Consider the following 15,734-nt stretch of genomic DNA (forward strand, 5'->3'; position numbering starts at 1 on the left):
GCTGGGATTCGGACCCTTAGAGTCTGGCCCCAGAACCCATGCTCGTAACCATACGCTAGATCAACCCTAACTTCTGTAAGTACGCTTTTCTTCACTTGTTTTTTCCATATACGTTGGCCTCTTATCCAATTAGAAAGCACAAAGTTGATGGGCTCCGGGCTGGCTCAGTCAATACAGGGTGTGACTCTTGACCTCGGGGTTGTGAGTTCGAGCCCCACGTCAGGGGTAGAGATTGCTTAAAAATAAAATCTTGGGGCGCCTGGGTGGCTCCGTCGGTTAAGCGTCTGACTTCGGCTCAGGTCACGATCTCCCGGTCCGTGAGTTCGAGCCCCGCGTCGGGCTCTGGGCCGACGGCTCGGAGCCTGGAGCCTGCTTCCGATTCTGTGTCTCCCTCTCTCTCTGCCCCTCCCCCCGTTCATGCTCTGTCTCTCTCTGTCTCAAAAATAAATAAAAACGTTACAAAAATTTTTTTTTAAAAATTAAAATAAAATCTTAAAAAAAAAAGTGTGGGGGGGGGGGAGAAAGTTGAAGGATGAATTAAAAGATTCATTGGGAATTGTTGAGAAAAGATTCATTGGGGGAAACCCAGGGGGAACAGGTAGGCCAGGAGGCTGGGACTAGGATTAGGGGGAAGAGAGAGATCTTGGGATATTTTTTTTCCATCATGTATTTTGTGAATTAATTTTGGCCTTTTAGATATTGTGTGAAAATGTGGTATCTTTGATTACGAGGAGTTTGGGGTGCCCCCTTAAGTTTTACACCCGAGGTGAGAGCCTAGCTCCCCTTGTCCTAGTTACAGCCCTGCCGGGGGCCCCACGAGACTCTCTCAAATTTGGAGGCCTTGTCTGCCCTTCCACCTCCAAACTCTCCTCCTTTCATGCCGTCCGCTCTACTCCTCAACGCAGTCGTGGCAACGAGAACTTCCGGTCAGGTCAAGGAGGGCAAGGAGGTGGGGAGTAAAGTTTCTTCAGCAGGTCTGAGGGCCGGCATACGGAACATCACTCGGCTTTCGCTTTCCTGCCCCTTTTGCCCCCACCTAACACGCTGTGACTTCCTGGGTCCCTCGCCTCCCTTCGCTTTTCGTTCTTTCCTCGTGCTTTGCAGGGGAAATCTCCACGCCGGGCGCCTCCACCGTTCATTCCAATTGATAACCACCAAACCAATGCAGCTTGGAGCCCCAGACCTATGGTGCAGTCAACTCATGGGGCAACTCACACCTGCATCGGCCTCCGCAGTCCTCACCTGGGTGTCCTTGGGACTCCCGTACCCAGTGTATTAGCTTTCTATTGCTGCTGTAACAAATTCCCACAAGGTTAGTGGCTGAACGCAACACAAATGTACTATCTGACGGAAGCCTGATGTGACCTCACAAGGCTAAAATCAAGGTGTCCGCAGAGCTGTGTTCCCTTATGGAGATTCTGGGGCCAGAGGGATCCGTATCCTTGCCTGTTCCACCTTCCCAGGGCCACCCATATCCCTTGGCTCATGACCCCCTTTCTCCATCTTCAGAGCCAGCAACGTCGCATGTTTCTGAGCACTCCTCATTGTCACATCTCCTTTTGATCACGGACAAGACAGTTTCTGTTTTTAAGGACCCATGTGATTACCCATCTGATAACCCAGGACCGTCTCTCCCTTTTCGGGTCCTCAGCTTAATCACATCTGCAAAGTCCCTTTTGCCGTGCAAGGTGACACGGTCACAGTTTCCGGGGATTAGGAGGTGAACGTGTTCGGTTGGCCATTATTCTGCCTACCACACTCAAGAGGTCCAAAACTGAAGCCAGCATCTCCCCCTTCATTCCTCACCCTACCCTATTCTTCCCCTGTGGTCCTTATTGCCGTTAATGGCACTTCCAAATACCCAGTGACCTGAGTTTAAAAGTCCGGCCTCATTATCTGCCCTCCTGTCACCTCATGTAAACTCACAGCCACCTGACTTTCTTCACACTTGCCTGTTCTTGGCTATTCTTTTTTATTTTTATTTTTTTTTTTTTACATTTATTTATTTTTGAGACAGAGAGAGACAGAGCGTGAACGGGGGAGGGTCAGAGAGAGGGAGACACAGAACCTGAAACAGGCTCTGGGCTCTGAGCAGTCAGCACAGAGCCCGACGCGGGGCTCGAACTCACGGACGGTGAGATCGTGACCTGAGCCGAAGTCGGATGCTCAACCGACCGAGCCACCCAGGCGCCCCCTGTTCTTGGCTATTCTGAAGATACCACCGCAGTTCTCCAGACTGGGTACTGTCTTCACTTGTCCCCATCTCCACACAGTCCCTTCCCTCCAACCTTCTCCCATACTATGACTAGAGTCATCTTTCTCAGAAACACATCTGATCATGTCAGTCCACAGCTCAGAGTGCATTTATAGCTTCCTGCGTTCTATAGGATGAAGGTCAACTTCCTACCCGGATGCAGAAGACCCTTGATAATCTGGCCCCAAACAAAGTAACCAGCCTTCTGTCCGACACCACACGCTCTACTGCAGCCGTACCCAGCAAGGGGAAATTCCCCAAATACACCATTTTCTTCAACCTTCTGCAAATTTGCCTATGCTGTCCCTTCTGCTTAGAATGGCATTCATTCTTCCACCGCTTGTAGAACGACGCGTCATCAAGACCACACTCGAACAGCACCCTGTCTGTGGTGCTTTCCCTCACCCTTATTTCTGTGGTCCCTTAGAACTCCGCGTGTTGGTTAGGAGCGCGTGATCTAGAGTCAGACAGCCCTGGGTTCAAATCCCCACTCCACCGCTCAGCGGCTCTGATCTGGGGCAAGCTGTTTTTTTTCCCTCCGAGTTTTGGATTCCTCATCTGCATCCATGCCACAGGCTTCTTGTGAGGGTTGAATACGATAATATAGGTAAAGCACTGACGTCAGTCACGAACTTGGTACTCAATAAATGGCGGCAGTTACTATTCACATATTTATGATATCCTCCATTGTATATTTACGTATCTGTCTCCATTATGAGATTATGAGCCTCTTGAGGAAATAAAAAGCCATATTGAACAGGGTCATATTCATTTTTTTTAGCACTTAGCACAGCGTCTAGCATATTGTAGGTATTCTGCTAATAGTTGTGAAGTAAATGGATCAATGGATGGATGGATGGATGGATGGATGAGTAAAAGAATGTCTTCCTACAGAAATGAGCTAAACAAGTATTTTGACAACCCATGGATTTGGGGAAGCTTCTTAGAAAGTTTAAGGCATTTCTTTCTCACCTTTCACCTGGCAATCTCTTGCTCCGGATACAAGTTTGTTCATATATAAATCCATGCAAGTGACTGTCCCCTGGTGGCCATTGAAGATTCGTATACAAGCCCCACTTTTCAGATCCCAGTATCTGCAGGAATCAGGCCAAAAGCAAAAAAAAACAAGAAATGATTTTGAGATTTTTCTGAGGGCCCAAGGGATCATGTGGCACACAAGTTCCCTTAGATCAACAGTTTGCTGGAAGGCGGCAAAGTTTCAGGGTTAAGCTCAGAGTCAGAGGCCTGGATTTGATTTTCAGCGGCAGCACCCGTTAGGTGTAACTTTGGGAAAGTTACCTAATTTCCGTGTAAGTGTCATTTCCTCATTGGTGAAATGGCAATGATAATAATGATAGTTCCCTCTTAGGGCTTTTGGTAAAGAATTAAATATACAAATTGGATGATGGTCACCCAGGCGTGATTTCCACCCCTAGAGGATATTTGACAATGTCTGGAGACATTTTTGGCTGTCACAAGTAGGGAGAGAGCTGCTAATGTATCCGGGGCTATGGTCCAAGGGTACGGCTAAATGTCCTCCAGTGCACGGGACAGCCTCCACAGAAGGTACTTTCCAGCCGCAAGTTGAGAAATCCTGCATTGATTCGTGTAACATTGGAACAGCGATCAACGGGTAGGACTAAATAACCACTGTGGGGGAAACTGCTCACTCTCTTTCAAAATAAATAAATATAATGAAACTCTACCCAACATCACATACAAAGTTGGGCTGCAAATAGTTCAAAGAACTGAATGCAAAAAGTCAAACTATAAAGTTAATGGGACAAGGGGCGCCTCGCTGGCTCAGTCGGAAGAACATACGACTCTTGATCTCAGGGTCATGAGGTCAAGCCCTACCTTGAGTGTAGAGATTACTTAAAATAAATAAACAAACTTTGGAAAATAAATTTAAAAAATAAAGTTAATAGGACAAAATATTTTAAAACGTCTTTGTGACCTAGGACTAGACAGACTCACCGACACAAGTCAAAACAATGGATAAACTGATTCGTCGTATTACAGCAATATTAGAATTTTTATTCAACAAAGAACACTATAAGCAAAGTTAATGGGTTGATGAAGAAATGGAAGATGGCATTTGCAATTTTTAAACTGACAAGGGACTAATATATAGAAGAAAACACAGGGGCGCCTGGGTGGCTCAGTCGGTTGAGCGTCCGACTTCGGCTCAGGTCATGATCTCACGGTTTGTGAGTTCGAGCCCCGCATCGGGCTCTGTGCTGACAGCTCGGAGCCTGGAGCCTGCTTTGGATTCTGTGTCTCCCTCTCTCTCTGCCCTCCCCCGCTCATGCTCTGTCTCTCTCTCTCTCTCTCTCTCAAAAATAAATAAATATTTTTTTAAAAGTTAGAAGAAAACACACAGAACTGCAAATCAAGAAGCAAATTAGAGGAGCCCCAATAGAAAAATGGACAAAAGATATAATCAGGCAATTTATAAAAGAGGCAAACTTATTAGTAGCCAAAGTCATGCAAATGGAAATGATTTTACACATACCCATCTGGCAAAAATTTGAAAGCTGGCTGATGCCCAATGTTGGTAGGGAAATACAGTTACAGGATCCCTCCTAGGGAGAATGTAGACCCATAAAGCCACTCTGAATTCAGTCTAGTACTTGGTCAAATTAGGTAGCACCTACCCTATATCTCAGCAAGTCCATTGCTGGGCATATATATACCTAAGAAATCTCACAATGTCCACGAGGGGACAAAGATGTTCCACGCAGCTTTATTCGGAGGCCAGCTAGTTTCCATCACTGGGGAAGCAAGTAGGCGAAATGTATATTGGAGTACTACAAAACTAACTAGACAGTGATGGATAAATCTTTGGAACATAGGATGGGGTACAAAAGTGAAAAGCCAAGATAAGCTTAAAATAATACCATGGATGATAGATAGATAGATAGATAGATAGATAAGTAGATAAATCAAAGAAACCATGGATGAAAATTATAAACATGTGTATAAAATATATCCATATACATTTTCTTTTTCTTTTTTTTTAAATGTTTATTCATTTTGAGAGACAGAGAGAGACAGAGCACGAGCGGGGAAGGGGCAGAGAGAAAAGGAGACACAGAATCAGAAGCAGCCTCCAGGCTCTGAGCTGTCAGCACAGAGCCCGACGAGGGGCTCGAACCCACAAACTGCGAGATCATGACCTGAGCCAAAGTTGGACGCTTAACCGACTGAGCCACCCGGGCGCCCCAATACACATTTTCAAAGGACTCACATAAATAAAAAGATCCACACTGACAAAGATGAGAAGGTTGCCCATGGGGAAGGAAACGGGAGTGAAGAATAGAGAAAATAGAATTAATAAACAGATGAATAAAACAGGAATGGAGCCTTGTACAGACCAATAATAACAATACGACATGAACAGGGGCACCCGGGTGGCTCAGTCGGTTGAGCGTCCGACTTTGGCTCAAGTCACAATCTCACGGTTCATGAGTTCGAGCCCCACATCAGGCTCTCTGCTGTCACCCTATCAGGGTAGAGCCCACTTCAAATCCTCTGACCCCCTCTCTGTGTCCCTCCCCGGTTCATGCTCGCTCTCTCTCAAAAATAAATAAACATATAAAATAATAATAATAATATGACGTGAACAGAGAATTATAGTCAACTCAATCCTTTGCACTTGAGGCCCAAAAAAGAATGAAAAGAAACCTGCTCCCCCTCTCCCCCCAACAAAGTGCAAAATCCAAGAAAAGACAGAACACATGAAGAACAATATGGGGCGGGGGGGGGGGCTGCCTGCTGTACCAGGTATAAAGACTTTAAAGACCTCAGGGTGCCTGGGTGGCTCAGTCGGTTAAGCGTCCGACTTCGGCTCAGGTCATGATCTTTCGGTTCGTGGGTTCAAGCCCCACATCAGGCTCTGTGCTGACAGCTCAGAGCCTGGAGCCTGCTTCGGATTCTGTGTCTCCCTCTCTCTCTGCTCCTCCCCCACACTCATTCTGTCTCTCTCTGTCTCTCACAAATAAATAAAACGTTAAAAATTAAAAAAAAAAAAAAAAAAAAGATTTTAAAGACCAAAGTAACTAAGATAGTGTGGTTTTGACCAACAATAGCCACACGGGCAAAAGAAGCAGAATGAAGAGCCAAGAAATTGAAATCTATGGACACTTATCTTATGACAAAGCAGCAGGACAGACCAATGGGAGAAAGAGGAGTTTTTTTCCCATAAATGGTACTTAAGTAATTAGGTATAAATGCAAAGAGGAAAGGGGGAAAAAATGGAATTGGATTTCTACCTCATATGATAACAAAAATGAGGTTCGAGTGGATTGAAGACACAAAGATCACAGGGAGGGATTTCTTATTAAACGAGTCAAATCTGCAAAGTCGACTACCTTAAAGTTAAGGATTTCTGGGCACCTGGGTGGCTCAGTCAGTCAGGCATCCGACTCTTGATTTCGGCTCAGGTCGTGATCTCATGGTTTGGGGGAATCTAGCCCCGCATCAGGCTCCACACTGAAACTGCAGAGCCTGCTTCGAATTCTCTCTCTCTCCCCCCTCCTCTCCCTCTCAAAATAAATAAATGAACATTTTTTCAAAAAGAAAATAGATCTGATCATTGTTATAAATCTATCTCATCTTGTTAAAGTTTAAACAATATACAAATTAATTGGTTTTTACCTTGCCAAAAAAAGAAAAATGTTTCGGGTTATTCGAGAAGTCGGTATCATTTAGGGTACCTTTTCGCTAAACACAAAAAGGAAAAGGCACGCCTGTTTCCTCCACAAGCTGACTTCAGGCGTTGGGTGGGGTGGGCACCACAACGCCCTTGGACCACTCACCTAATACTCAGGTCATAACTTCCGCTCAGTAGAAAGTTCTTCTTCTCACACAGGAAGAGGGCGCGGACACTCCCGGCATGGCCTCGGAACGCGATGGGTACCTCCTTTACTTGTATGACATCTAGAAGCTGGATCTTCCGATTGGATGACACGGCTACCAAATGTCCCCCGGAATAGTGAATGATTCTGTTTCGGTCCCACCTGAGTTGCCGGAGGGGTGGGGTGGGGGTGGAAAGGATGATCCATGCAAGAAAAGTCAGTGTCCCCTCCAGCAACTCACTTAGTACAACGGTTGTCACCTACAACAACGGTATAATGGAAAGTTCAGGGCCTTCCAACAAGGGGTGTAGCACAAGGGACCCCTACCTTATACCATACCAAAAAGTCCTTTCAGGCAAAATTAAAAAAAAAATTTTAATATAAAAAAAATTAATTTTCCAATCATAAGATTACCAGCCAATGGATAAAACATGAGCAAGCTGACCCAACCATGTATGTCTGAATTGAGACATTTTATCATGAAAGGGGACACTCATTATAATTACTCCAGGCCCACGGAGTGAAGCGGGATTATTTCAGCAAAAGGGAGGTGGTCATGCCTGAAGATGAGAACTCGTGATATTTTTGTCCTCATTCTACTTGTTACACCTAGAGCTCAATCAGCCATCATCTCTTCTAAGGGGCACGCTTATCACCACGCGATCCCTAAAAACTCAACTTTGCCTTTCCCCTATCTTCTTGGTCTTCGCCCTACTGACCGGTCAGGATGTAATTTGTTAGTCAGATTCACAGCCAGAAAGGAAATAGAGAGAGATGGCCTTTATGAAACCTTACGAAAAAAGAGCAAAGTCCTAGGCCTAAAGTATGGCAGAGAGCCGATCATTAAAAACCCCATTTTTATTTAAAACTCGTAGGTATAGTACACGCAAGAACAAAATTCTAGACTAGACATGAATATTAATGGTGGTTATCTCTAGATGACAAGATTGTAGGAGGTGTTGGCTTTTCTCGATACATTTGCTGGCATTTGGTGGGTTTCTTTTTCCCAATAAGCACACCTTCCTTCTAAAACTAGAATAAAACAACAAAAATAAAAAAATTAAAAAAACACGGTAATTTCACGCACATGACTTGTGCAAACGATGGTTGACTGGTGTACCCAAAATTATAATGGGAAAGTGCCCTCCACCCACTGCCGAGAATGGTCCAAAACTCCAGCACCTGGTTTCCGAAGGGGATCTCATTTTAGTTGGGAGCTGGAGCTTGAGGTCAGGAAGGATTGCCTTTTCCAAGTGAACCGGGTCATGGGAATCCTAAGGAGGCTAATTCAAGGGTCCCTGAAGACCCGGATTCTGACCCCAGTACCTACGTGTCAGAGAGAATGCGGATATTATAAGTCCCACAGAAGACATTTCTCTCCTCCATCTGGACCTGCTGAGTTTCCTGGTTCTGGTATGCGGTCCACAGGTTGTAGTCATTCTAACAAGGGAACACTTGGAGTCAAAGCACAGTGGCAACTTTACCCAGGGCCCCAAATATGCACCCCCTGAGGTCTTCCCTGGCCAGGACATAAGGGCCCAAGGACTCTGCCTCTTGGGGCTGTGGCTGCTACTACGTGCTGGTAGGGAGAGGTCAATGAGCAGGCACTAGAATCATCCACGACTTAGACAATGGTGAGTCAAGGGTCCTGACTCATCCTGCATCACTTCGTATCTTCTGTGTGTTCTGATTCCTTCCGTGAACTCTCGATATCGCCGACAGCTCAACTTTTCCAAAAATGAGCTCACGGAGGGTACGTTCACAAAATCGAGTCACAGGTGCCCTTCGACTGTTTTGCAGAAGTCCGGGCTTCATGTTTATATTACGTATACCTGACTCTACAAAGCGTACTCATGGGAACTCAAGGCGTAAGCAAAATCACAGCTACACTCTCCGTGCATTTGTGCCCCAAAGTCTGCACGTATATGCAACCTTCATTTCTCCTTACAGCTGCCTCGTAAAGTACATCATTTGCCCCACAAAGCATTCTCGTCATTTTACAGATGAGATATATCTGAGCCTCAGAGAGAGGAAATCAATTGTATCAGGTCTCAACAAGGGTATTTCCCTTCCCTTTCTAATAGTTCCTTCCTTCCTTCCCTCCCTCCTTCCCTCCTTTCTTCCCTCCTTCCTTCCTTCCTTCCTTCCTTCCTTCCCTCCCTCCCTCCCTCCCTCCCTCCCTCCTTCCTTCCTTCCTTCCTTCCTTCCTTCCTTCCTTCCTTCTTCTCTGTGCCTCCCTCCCTCCAACATGCACTTTCTGGACCACTGTGGTATGCCAGACATGCTAAGTTCTGGCACAGATGACTCAACTGGACTCTCACTCCTCTTTCCAGCCATTTCTAGAAGGAAATGACAACCATGCCAGCAGGAAACCCAAAAAACAAGGTGAGTTTATCATGAAAGCAAAAAAGACCACAACATCATGTTCGCATCTGGGAGTCCCCCCTGGGAACATCTCTCTTCCTACTTAGCCTTCTTCCCCATACCTGTAGACTCTTCCTTGGGATGCCCGCTTTTCCCAGCTCAATCTCCCTCTTGATCTTTAACCAAATAACGACGTCCACCTAGAAGTCTCTCCCCAGAATCTGTCAACCTGCCTCCCTTCCAGTGTCCAAGCAGCTCTGATATCCTGCCTTGAACTAATCAAGACGTCCTTGACGTCTCATGACCTGGGCTGGAATTCCTTGGCTCTCGTTCATCAACTAAGTTTTCAGAGCCTAGAAGCTGCATGGTGGAGTCACTGGAGGAAAAAAGACCCAGTTCAAATCCCAGCTCTACCACCGACCAGCTATGAGAACTTAGGTGACTTTTCTAGCATCATAGCCTTCGTTTCCACATCCATAAGTTGGGAGCAATGATATCCACTCGATCTACCGTGAAGATCAAGTGAACGACGTGTACAAAGCCCTGGGCACACCATTCTTGGCGCCCCGTTCAAGCTCAGTACCCATGGCAATCACCATCTCTCGGAGGCACTCCCCTCTACCTTTCCCTAGGAGACGCTTCGCTGCCTTGTCTTGCTACTTCACATGCTTTCTTCTGTTGACCACAGTGCTTTACCTGTTTCTCTCTCTTTTCTTAAATTATAGCATTCCTAAAACAGGGGCGCCTGGGTGGCTCAGTCGGTTAAGCGTCCAACTTGGCTCAGGTCATGATCTCACGGTTCGTGAGTTTGAGCCCCATGTCGGGCTCTGTGCTGACAGCTTGGAGCCCGGAGCCTGCTTCGGATTGTGTGTCTCCTTCTCTCTCTGCCCCTCCCCAACTTGTGCTCTGTCTCTCTATGTCTCTCAAAACATAAATAAATGTAAAAAAAAAAAAAAAAAAAAAAAGTATGAAATGAGTGAATGGGCCAACTCAAAGATTTCAAAAAAAAAAAAAAATGCGGGTCAAATTAAGTCCACAAATGTGTCTTCTTTGGCCCACACCTTTAAGAAAAACAAGAGCTGTCCCGTGATAATCCAGATTTCTAACTTCTTTTGAAATTCATACTACGCGGTTTCCTTATGAGAAGCTATGGTCTGGCCGTGGGGTTGGAAGTAAACGAAGAACCCTGAGAGGACAAGCAAATCCATCCGCACATCTAACAGCTGAGGAATTTAAGGCTGAAGGAGAGGAAGTCGCTTGCTGAAGGACACACAGCACACAACTCGGGTCTCCCTTAGGGAATGTCACCTCCCATATCCTATATCCACGTGCTATAGATCCTGTATGGTCCCATTTCCTGTACCCCTCACAGGAGGGCCGAGTCTGGACCCCAGATGCCACCGCAACCCACCTTCATTCTCAGTTTCCATTTCTGATTTTTCGCACGCATGCGTTTCCCATCATCTGTCATCTTAGGAACCGGGATAAGAAGCTTGTTGGCGTAATTAGGTTCGATTCCCCCCGTGTAGGACCCCTGAGGGAAAAAAAATAACGGGAAATGGCTACTATTCTTGGTCCTTCCTCTCCAAGAGGGGTGCTTGGCAAGATCTGAAAGATGGGTAAACTCTGGCGGAGGCCTGGCCGGTGAGGCCGGTAGCATGAGCGGATTGGCTTAAAGTGGATCCTGAATACCAAACACCCAGAGCCAGACCAGCAAGAAATGGCGAGCGGGTCTCAGCTTCCCAGAGGTATGGCCTGCCTCCCAATGCCTGACTCTTCTCGTCTTCTGCTATGGATCCCTGCTGGGAAAAACTCAAGCTACCAAGAGTCCACGATTTGGGGTAAGGCTTCGGGCAGGAAACAGAGATAAAAAATTCCGAAGACGGATACTACCCGCAAGACTTGCATTTTAACCTAAACACATACTTATTGGTCTCTGAAACATCTGTGCATCATATGAGACCGTTCCAGAAACGTACTCATGGCTTTCTTATTGCACATGCCACCAGATAGATCTCTGGGGGGGAACAAAATGCCCTGCTCTGTGACGTTTCAGAAAGACTCTGCCTCTCTCTTCCTGAGAGGTTTCTACACATGTCGTCCCTGCTAACGCACAGACAATGCGGGTGGCGATCAACGGGTCTGGACAAACAGGAAGTTACGGCTAAAGCCTACAAAGCAGCTAACGGGGAGCGGGAGGCCAGCTAAGGGTCCACCGAAGAGATCGGAAAGGTGCACTGTCAGGCCAACCTCAACGTGGAAATGAGGCTGGTTTCCGGATCAACCCCTCGCGGCCAGGAGGTACCTGCAAGAAGGCGATCTGGTTCTGAATGAAAGTATGCATGGAAAGATCCTTCTTGACCTGTTGGGCCAGCGCAGCCCAGTGCTGGCTCACAAAGGCACACCCGTTCAGGCTGTTTTTATCCAGCATACCTGGGGGGGGGAAAAAAAAAAGATGACGGACCTGGGAACCTCCCATCAGAGCCATGATGAAGAGTGTCTTGAGAAATCCCCCAATTCGCCCCAGCATACTTAGAATATACTTGGAGAGGTGGATGGGCAGGTGACGGATGAAGTCTCGGTATTTTCTGGCCCCAGAAGACAGGTCTCGGACCACATCCAAGTCAACCAACAGGTCGGAGGGGGCGCTCTCTGCCTTGGACCTGCCTGCTTTTCTGGAAAACAGCCGGTTCATCTCAGAAATACACTGGAGAGAACTCTTCCATTGTCCTTTGGAGGAAAGCCAGAGAACGGTGCAGGGTGGGGTTGTCTCTAATTCAGGCCAAGAGAAGCCCTCCCCAAACCCTCTCCCCAGAGATAGAGCTCATCATGGTCTACCCTTAGACTACTGGATTTTTGTCATTTCTTCTGCCAAAACGGAAACAAGACCTCCCAAACCAAATACACAAGGGCTTTGCAAGCCTTCCCAGTTCAAGAAGATGCCTATAGTGTATCAAACCCTGCCCGATTCAGGTGAAATGGCATTGTGTCTGGCACTTCCTTTAAGTTACCCCAAGAGGGGTGTCTGGGTGGCTCAGTCGGACTTCGACTCGGGTCATGATCTCGCGGTTTGTGGGTTCGAGCCCCGCGTCGGGCTCCGGGCTGACGGCTCAGAGCCTGGAGCCTGCTTCCGATTCTGTGTCTCCCTCTCTCTCTGCCCCTGCCCTCTCTCTCTCTCCCTCTCTTTCTCAAAAATAAATAAACGGGGGACTTCCCAGTCTCCTACCTATTGGCTTTCCTGCTACGGGCTGACTTACCAGTGTCGGATGGTCCGCCCCCCATATTTTCAAGCAACCCTTCTTTCCCTGGAGATCTGGACAAAGGGAAGGATGTGTTCTTGGTTCCGGCTGCCCGGCAGACCTGCGAGGTCTCAGACTGGTGGTGGTCTTTCCCGGGGAAGACAAACACATCACTGGCGGACTGACTGAGCCCTGAAAACCAAAAGGCCAAGACAAGGGTGCCCCTTAATGGGGTGTGTGGAGGAAAGGAGGTGGAGGAAAACAGTTTTCTTTCTACTGCCCTCTTTTCAATCCACACAAAATGGACCAAGCCGGTTATGTCCAGTTTTATCCGGGGGAGCCCCCGAGTTGCTATGCAAATATTGCAGGAAGCTCCTTGTTGGATTTTGCCGACCCACAACGCACAATGCACAATGCATCAGAGCCCCACATAAAGGAGAGAGAGTAAGAGAGCTGCGGGCAGAAGCTTGAAGTCAGACAACTTTTTCCTGCACCACTTACTTCATTTTCTTCAGCAAGAACTGCCCTTGAGCCAAATTAGAAAATTTAACTTCTGGGAGCGCCTGGGTGGCTCAGTCGGTTGAGCGTCCAACTCTGGCTCGCGTCATGATCTTGCAGTTCATGAGTTCGAGCCCCGCGTCGGGCTCTGTGCTGACAGCTCAGAGCCTGGAGCCTGCTTTGGATTCTGTGTCTCCCTCTCTCTCTGCCCCTGCCCACTCTCTCTCTCTGTCTCTTTCTCAAAAATAAATAAACATTAAAAAAAATTTTTTTAAGAAAATTTAATTTCTGGGTCACCTAGGTGGCTCAGTCGGTTAAGCGTCTGACTCTGGGTTTCGGCTGAGGTCGTGATCTCACGGTTTCGCGGGTTCGAGCCCCGCGTGTGCATGCGTGTGCATACATGTGTGTACGGGTGTGTGCGTGTGCGTGCGTGTGTGTGTGTGTGTGTGTGTACAAGCCAGGCCTTCTGGAGTCTGCGGGCTTCTAGCAGGAGCACCTCGAGATGGGACATGTTCAGTCAGGGAGGCCTGGTTTTCAAGTCCCTTTACTTGCCGCCTAGGCTGTGTCACTCAGATTCCCTGAGTGTTACTTCCCTAACACGCCGAAGAAACCCAGTGCCATGTATGGGAATCTAACTGTCCCCTGGGTCGTCTAGCTTTGAAACTCTTTTGGAACTCTTCCCAGGGATTCAGATGCAAGGTAAGGTTTGAGAACGCCTGCCCTACCCTTATTTGACCCTCTTGCTACCTGCAGGCTTGAACAGACACCATTTCAGGTTGGATTTTATGCAGGCGCAAGCAATATGGTGGAATGAATGGGAACGAGCCCTACATTTTGACCTCCTGGCCTGGTTTCTGTGCAGTGCAGACTGAAGGGCAGAACAATTCAGAAGCTTCCCCCTTACATCCCTCCCAAACCCCATCTAATCCCAAACCCACTAATGCCAGAGCCACACCAGCAATGAGTATTAGAGGCACGGGCCAGCCATAACTGGGCCTAAATCCCTTCCAAATGCCGGACAGTCAAAAGTTCTGTACTTCCTGGGGCGCCTGGGTGGTCAGTCGGTTGGGCGTCTGACTTCAGCTCAGGTCATGATCCCACGGTCCGTGAGTTCGAGCCCCGCGTCGGGCTCTGGGCTGACAGCTCGGAGCCTGGAGTCTGCTTCGGATCCTGTGTCTCCCTCTCTCTGTCCCTCCTGTGCACGTTCTCTCTCTCTCTCTCTCTCTCAAAAATAAATAAAACATAAAAAAAAAAAAAGTTCTGTACTTCCATAAAAAGCATTTGCATTTCATGCTTTTCTAGAAGGAAGTCACATCCTGCAATTTCTCCTTTGGCAAACGGGACCGCATGTCAGGACAAGGAGCTCTGTCCTGCGTTCTGGAAAACCTTAAGCTTGTCTACCTAAGCCTGTCCACACGTCTGGTTCCTTTACAGGCTCCTGACGTCTGGCTTCCTCACCTTTGGGGGCCCTCTGCTCTCCACCTGTGGCCTTGTTTACCTGCGACATTGCTCTGCTCTCTCAGGAACAGGACTCTGATGACATTGGCAGCAGAGAGCAGTAACTTGGGGTCACACATCTGGAACAGCAAGAGCGTGTAATTTGCCTTCGTCCAGTGGGTGCTGTTCCCGAACCAGTACAAAATCTCCCTCATCTTCTGTTCGACTGTTTTATCCAACATCTGGTTCAAGGAAGACCTGCCGATTTTCCCCTCCTTCTTGCTGAGGTTGATCCGGGACCGGCTGTAGGTGAAATCCTTCCCCTGCGTGGCCTGAAGGATGTTCTGGAAATAGTGTAACAAATACAAGCTATCCAACTGCTCCAGGATGCTGACCAGAAACCTCCTTTGGGGTATCTCACCGATCCTCCGGAACCACTGTTTGGTAGAGAAGATCTTCCAGGTGAGGACACATGTTTCACACTTCTGGCACACGGGGACAGAGCTGTTTCCCTTCTCACAGCGAAAATGGGGGGCATTCCTGAGCCTCAGTTCCAGGTTTTCCATGATCCTGAGATGCCCAGCGCATTTTATCCTTGTCCGTTTTCAGCCCCACCAAACACCACGGGAGCAGGAAGCAGCTGATGAATATCCCAGTTGAGCCTTTTCTAGTATAAACATTTCCCAGAGAAAAAGGTAAAACGCTGCGTCGGATGGAAAGCTTATGTCTCCCGGAAACTGCCGGTAGAAGCCTGGCTTTTTGTACTGACCTCCTAGGAAACATGGCTTTACCGTAAATCTCCTAAACCGGGCACTGCTTAGGTAGAGGCAGTTGCTGTATATTCTGAAAGAGCTGGGCATCTCATTTCTAGAACCACAAGAATCTGTGTTGGTCACATTTAAGTAACATATGGGCCCTTCTTAAAGGAGAAAATATATACTGTGGAGCCTGACATGAGGCTCGAATCCATGACCCTGGGATCATGACCTGAGCCAAAATCGAGTCAGATGCTCAACCGACTGAGCCACCCAGGCATCCCTGCCTTCATTTCCTAAACTCAGCATCGAACTGCAAACGCAAATG

At 47.6% G+C, this 15,734-nt stretch overlaps 1 protein-coding gene across 4 annotated transcripts in view; it reads right to left on the reverse strand.

Annotated features, from left to right (window-relative positions):
• FBXW10B (F-box and WD repeat domain containing 10B) overlaps nucleotides 1-15,500 on the reverse strand; it is a 32,500-nt gene extending 17,000 nt beyond the window's left edge. Inside the window, exons 1-8 of one of the 4 annotated variants that reach the window (XM_058703323.1) lie at nucleotides 14,713-15,499; nucleotides 12,735-12,908; nucleotides 12,010-12,207; nucleotides 11,783-11,910; nucleotides 10,889-11,011; nucleotides 8,444-8,553; nucleotides 7,075-7,275; nucleotides 3,227-3,348 (exon numbers count right to left, since the gene is read on the reverse strand). In XM_058703323.1, the coding sequence (XP_058559306.1) occupies nucleotides 3,227-3,348; nucleotides 7,075-7,275; nucleotides 8,444-8,553; nucleotides 10,889-11,011; nucleotides 11,783-11,910; nucleotides 12,010-12,207; nucleotides 12,735-12,908; nucleotides 14,713-15,217 (1,561 nt within the window). In that variant the 5' untranslated portion in view covers nucleotides 15,218-15,499. Of the gene's footprint in view, nucleotides 1-3,226; nucleotides 3,349-7,074; nucleotides 7,276-8,443; nucleotides 8,554-10,888; nucleotides 11,012-11,782; nucleotides 12,208-12,734; nucleotides 12,909-14,712 lie in introns of all 4 variants that reach the window. The other 3 variants (XM_058703321.1, XM_058703322.1, XM_058703320.1) reach the window with 3 other exon arrangements.
• Nucleotides 15,501-15,734: the final 234 nt, after the last annotated feature.

This window comes from Neofelis nebulosa, chromosome 16 (assembly GCF_028018385.1).
Source record: "Neofelis nebulosa isolate mNeoNeb1 chromosome 16, mNeoNeb1.pri, whole genome shotgun sequence".
Taxonomy (NCBI): Eukaryota; Metazoa; Chordata; class Mammalia; order Carnivora; family Felidae; genus Neofelis; species Neofelis nebulosa.